Source organism: Mus caroli, chromosome 6 (genome assembly GCF_900094665.2).
Source record: "Mus caroli chromosome 6, CAROLI_EIJ_v1.1, whole genome shotgun sequence".
Lineage (NCBI taxonomy): Eukaryota > Metazoa > Chordata > Mammalia > Rodentia > Muridae > Mus > Mus caroli.
The window spans coordinates 37,577,787-37,583,844 of record NC_034575.1 but is presented as its reverse complement, the minus strand read 5'-3'; the positions used below and the strand labels follow the sequence as shown (position 1 = coordinate 37,583,844).

Sequence of the window (6,058 nt, the reverse complement as noted above, 5' to 3'; positions counted from 1 at the left end):
AATATAGATATGAGACTTAGGACTAAGAATCCTACATTCTCTTATTCTCTGTACATCAATCAATTGTGAGTCTCTGTGATAATCACTGTCTTCTTCAAGAAGAAACTTTGATGAACATTGAGCAATGGGACTGTTCTATGGGTATAGCAATAAGACAAAGTTGTAAAATACTATGTCCATTTAATAGAATAAGAATGGTAGGGTTTCCTCAAGGCTTATGCTGTATAGAGCCAAAGGTTCTTGGTCTTGATGGCCCCATCAGGTATGGATTTTTTTTCTTTTGGCAAAAAAAAAAAAAAAAAAAACCATGGCTGTGGCTACAGTATTCTCTGATCATAGTTCCCAAGCATGATTTCATATTTGGCCTTAAATCCAATAAAAAAAAATGTTTCCTTTTTCCTATCAAAAAATTACTTGCCACCAATCAGTCTGGTATTTCTGAAACTTTCAAGGTTCATATCCTGATGAGATTGATAAACATTTTTATCCTTCATTATCATGCATAGCACCTTCCAGTACTATGAAAACCACCCACTAAGGATGAAGCTTGAAGGTGAGCACCAGCATGGTTTTCTGTGTTCTATGGCATAACTATGTGATGTCCAGCAACAGGCTGTCAGCATCAAGTTCTAAGGAGTGACCTCAATTTCATATTAAGTGACTTTGTTAATTTTTTATATATATTGGCAAATTATCAGAAGATACTTTCAGATTTATTATAATTGTACAATCACATAATTTGTAGATAACTACAACTTTTCTTTGTTCTCAAGTGTGTGCTTGCTCACAGGTTTTCTTTTTTCTTCCTGTCTTTTTAAACTATACTCATTAGAGTGGCTGGGAAAAGTGAAATCAAGGAATAATGTCACACCACCTCTAGTAGGATCTGTGTGACAAGTTCCACAGACTGAGGTGATTGACCTCAAAAGGGGAAGTCCTCCTGGAACCTTTTGTGGAACTCTTCGCTGGAGAAAAATATTGAGCTGTAGTTCTCATGGCAATCTATCTGTTTTGTTTTCTCTTATTCCTTTTCTTATTTACATGTTTCTGGTAGCCTAGGCCAACATCTTAAGCAAGAATAATGAGTAAGAAACCATCCCTAGATATGGGGCCACTAACATGACCTTATCCCCAGGGAAACCAATGCTTTACAAAACTATTATGATTTTCCCAAACAATAAAATTTTATATGGTTACACGTGTGTCATGGGAGGTGGGTCTTAGTATATGGTAAAGAAAGCCTCAATTAAAAAATTAAAGTAGTTTAAACTTACATATTGAAGATTTATAAAACAATCAGACACTAGATGTTAAATAATAATTGACCATGGGGCTAGAGATTTAGTTCAGCAGTTAAGAGCACTGTTAAAGATTTATTAATCTGCTCCTAGAAATATGCCACTAGCTTTGGACAACAGCCCCCACTGAATACATCCTTTTAGAATTGTTATATTTTGATGATTTATAATGATGTTACCTGTTCTGTTTGTGAGTCACTGAATACATAGTTTCAGAGTTGTAATGATTGGATGATTTTTGTGCTTTTCTGTGCCAAATGATTTTTGTTGGTATTTGTGATAGTTTCACTGGATAGTTTCTAAGAGATGTAATGTTTGGTTTTTTAATGTATAAAATCCCCTGCTTGAGACCTGCAAAATCCACTCAGATTCAAACTGCCACTGTTTGTTTCTGTTTGTCACCAGCGAATCCTTACCCACCTAGCTTCGAGGACCTTCATTCCAGGGACCACCATACCTGACTGGGGTGGTCTGTGGCAGAAGAACAGGAGTTTGAGTGTACATGTTTATCATAGTCTTAAAAGGACTTAAAAGGACTTACATGCCTCTGATGTTTGTGTTTCTTTGTATAGCTTTGACTCCTTGACTGTCTGTACACACACTCTGTGGACCAGGCTAGCTTCAAATTCAGATCTGCCTGCCTCTGCCTCCTGAGTACTGGGATTGAAGGTGAGTACCACCACTGACTAGCCTGACATGGAAGATTTTTAAACAGCCTCACAGTGATCTCTGTTTCCAAAGAACTCTTCTTAAGGCACCTTTTACCTCTGTGTTCCTCAAACTGTAGATCAGAGGGTTGAGCATAGGGTTGAAAAGGCTGTAAAACAAAGACAGGATCTTTCTCTGTTCTTGGGAATGTTTGGATTTGGGGGCCATGTACATGGCGATAGCACAGCCAAAAAAGAGCCCAACCACACAGAGGTGGGAAGAACAGGTGGAGAAGGCCTTTCTGCGACCCTCCCTTGAGTGGATTCCCAGAATGGCCACCAGGATTCGAGTATAGGAGACTAACACCAAGCACAGGGGCCCCAGTAAGACCATCACAGAGCCTGCAAAAAGAACGACTTGGTTGAGCCTTGTGTCTGCACAGGCTAATCTGAATACTGACATGATTTGACAGAAAAAATGGTTGACTTTTTGTGGCCCACAGAATGGGAGTCGAAGAATGAGCGTGACATGGAGTGAGGCCAAGAGGAAGCTAAACACCCAGCAAGTGGCAGCCAGGATGGAGCATACTCTCCAGCTCATGATCAGTGTGTATTTCAAAGGGTAACAGATAGCTACAAAGCGATCATATGACATCACTACCAGAATCAAACACTCTGTCACTGCAAAAGCCAGATACAAAAATGTCTGAAGTATGCATGAAGCAAATGAGATGTTCTTTTGGTGCATCACCATATTTGTCAGCATCTTAGGGGCAGTGCTGGAGGCGTAGGACATGTCAACTATGGCCAGATGTGAGAGGAAAAAGTACATGGGAGTGTGCAGCCTAACATCCAGGCAGATAAGCCCCAGGATAATCCCATTTCCCATCAACGTGAGGCAGTAGAACAGCAAGAACAGCCCAAACAGGAGCATCTCCAGAGAGGGGTCAACCTGGAATCCCAGTAGAATGACCTCAATGATCCGTGTCTTGTTCATCCTCACCTTCTTGTGACAGATGAATGCTATAATGTAGTCAGACAGGAAATTCCAGAGCTGAAGGAGAGAGAAGGAAGACAAAAGAAAGGGATTTTTCACTTTGAGTTTGAATTATGTCAGATGTGAAAATCAGTAATTCATAGTTCTAGTTCAATCTCTTATGTTGACTTGCAAATTTGGTTTCTAGGGATATTTGAAAATGGTAGCTTTTGAGCATTATAAAATATTTATCTTGTTTCACAGAAAAACCATGATACCTTCTTTCTTTATAGATTTTATAATAATAATAATATTTTCATGATAATTTTAAGGATTGGCTCTAACTAAGGAAAGAGAAGGAGACACGTCCATTTCCTTTGCTACCAACACTGGTCTCTGTTCATCACAGAAATGAAAGCTTTGGGAGCACTTGCCAGTCTTTCTCACAGTACTTATACTACTAAATACAGTGTTGTAAGAAAAAAGAGAATTTATGATCAAGATAATCTCTGATTTTTCTTGGCTTCAGAAACATGGGCATTAGAGTCAATAGATAAAGTACGAGCTCTTGGTTGAAGAGGAATTTAGAGTAAGACCGCCCCTCCAAACATCAAATGTGGATATGAAAGTGAGTGGGATCTGACACCTAGAGCTCAGCTTTCAGAGTCCAGATGATTGTTGAGAACAGGGAACTATGTGGTTACCTGAAGCCAGGGGCTTGTGCTGACCACAGGAAGAGATGTGGACTACATATTGAGAAATGGTGAAAAAACAATGAAGAGATTTCATCAAAAAACCTATCTGTAAAATAAATGTCTTTAAATTGCAAATAAAGTGACTTCTGTGTAATAAATGGTCACTATAATATATGTCCAGTTGACTATTCATGTGGAAGAATACTAAACTGGCCTCTACCTAACACCACACAAACACAGATTTCTGGTAAATAAAACAAACCCTCACAAACCTGTCTAAGTGATATATTTTTAAGATGCTAGAATAGCAAACATTTATTTTACACTATTCAAATAGAAAATCTTATCCCTATAATGTTTCAAATGGTGACAGAATTCTCATTTTGAACTTTGAAAATCCTAAGAATAATATTTTAATTTAATTTGTCAGTAAATATTTTTCAAAGATTACTTTAAAGAAAACTAAAAAGGCTTCTTATCTGGGCTGGTGCCCTGAGCAGACCTTGGGCACGAACTCCTCACCCAGTCCCACAACAGTTAGAGGAAGCTCTAGTCCCAAGTGCTCTAACACGTGCCCAGGATCATAGGGTCAGAGGTGATGAGGACACAACATCTGCCCCAACACTGGAAGTAACTGGGACCAGTGGGACTCAGGCACCCAGGAGTTCCACCCAACCAGTGTCATAGGTTCCTTCTGGTCTGCATCCGTGCCCTGAGCACACCTTGAGCATAAAATCCACAGTCAGTCCCACAACACCCAGAGGAAGCCCCACTCCCAGGCACTCTAACACACTCAGGATTATAGGATCAGAGGTGCCCTCAGCAGACTTCGGGTGCCAACTTCACAGCCAGTCCCACAACATCCAGAGAAAGCTCCACTCCCAGGTGCTCTAGCATGCCCAGTTCCACAGGATCCCAGGATCCCAGGATCCCAGGAGCTTAGTCACACCAGGATCTCAGGGTCCCAAGGGCAGCTTGACTCCCAGGAGCTTGGATACACCTAGAATCTGAGGATCGCAGGATTACAGAATCACACAATCACAGACAGCTTGACTCTGAGGAGTTCTGATACAACCTGTATCACATGAAGGACAGCCTCCAGTCAGATATAGCCAGGGCAGGTAGCACTAGAGAGAATCAGATTGCAGGAGACAAGCATAAGACCATAAGCAAAAAAACCCAAGGCTCCTTAGCACCATCAGAACCCAATTCTCTCACCATAACAAGTCCTGGATACACCATCATACCGGAAAAAGCAAAATTCAGATCTAAAATCACTTCTCATGATGGTGATAGAGGACTTTAAGAAGGATATAAATAACTCCCTTAAAGAAATACAGGAGAACCCAGGTAAACAGCTAGAAGCCCTTAAAGAGGAAACAAAAATCCCTTAAAGAATTACAGGCAAACCCAATCAAACAGGCAAAGGAAATGAACAAAACCATACAAGATCTAAAAAAAAAAAAAAAAAATGGAAATAGAAACAATGAAGCAATCACAAAGAGAGACAACCCTGGAGTTAGAAAACCAGGAAAGAGAACAGGAGTCATAGATGCAAACATCACCAACAGAATACAAGAAATAGAAGAGAGAATCTCAGGTGCAGAAGATACCGTAGAAAACATTGACACAACAGTTAAAAAATGCAAAAAGCAAAAAGTTCCTAATCAAAAACATCCAGGAAATCCAGAACATAATGAGAAGAGCAAACCTAAGAATAATAGGTATAGAAGGAAGGAAAATTGCCAACTCAAATGCCAGTAAATATCTTCAACAAAATTATAAAAGAAAACTTCACTAACCTAAAGAAAGAGATGCCCATGAACATATAGGAAGCCCACAGAACTCCAAATAGACTGGGCCAGAAAAGAAATTTCTCCCATCACATAATAATCAAAACACGAAATGCACTAAAAGAGAATATTAAAAGCAGTAAGTGGAAAAGATCAAGTAACATATAAATGCAGAGCTATCAAAACTACACCAGACTTCTCACCAGAGACTATGAAAGCTAGAATATCCTAGGCAGATGTCATACAGACCCCGAGAGAACATAAATGCCAGCCCAGGCTACTATACCCAGCAAAACTCTCTATTACCATAGATGGCAAAAACAATATATAGCATGTCAAAACCAAGTTTATACAGTATCTTTCCATAAATCCAGCCCTACAAAGGATAATAGTTTGAAAACACCAACACAAGGAGGGAAACTACACACTTAGAAAAAGCAAGAAAGTAATCTTTTAACAAACCCAAAAGAAGATAACCACATAAACATAATTCTACTCCTAATAACAAAAATAACAAGAAGCAACAATCACTATTCCTTAATATCTCTAACTATCAATGGACTCAATTCCCCAAAAAAGACGTAGACTATCAGACTGGATATGTAAACAGGACCCAGCATTTTACTGCATACAGGAAACCCACCTCAGT

The 6,058-nt window shown here is 39.4% G+C and overlaps 1 protein-coding gene across 1 annotated transcript; it reads right to left on the bottom strand.

Moving 5' to 3' along the window:
• Window positions 1–2,015: 2,015 nt before the first annotated feature.
• LOC110296784 (olfactory receptor 2A12-like) lies at window positions 2,016–2,942 on the bottom strand. Its single transcript, XM_021165554.1, has one exon. It carries the CDS (start codon window positions 2,940–2,942, stop codon window positions 2,016–2,018), a length of 927 nt encoding a protein of 308 aa, XP_021021213.1.
• Window positions 2,943–6,058: the final 3,116 nt, after the last annotated feature.

Bases quoted from the DNA above. Each gene is read 5' to 3' on its own strand.
- LOC110296784 (XM_021165554.1), bottom strand. From the start codon at position 2,942: ATGAACAAGACACGGATCATTGAGGTCATTCTACTGGGATTCCAGGTT.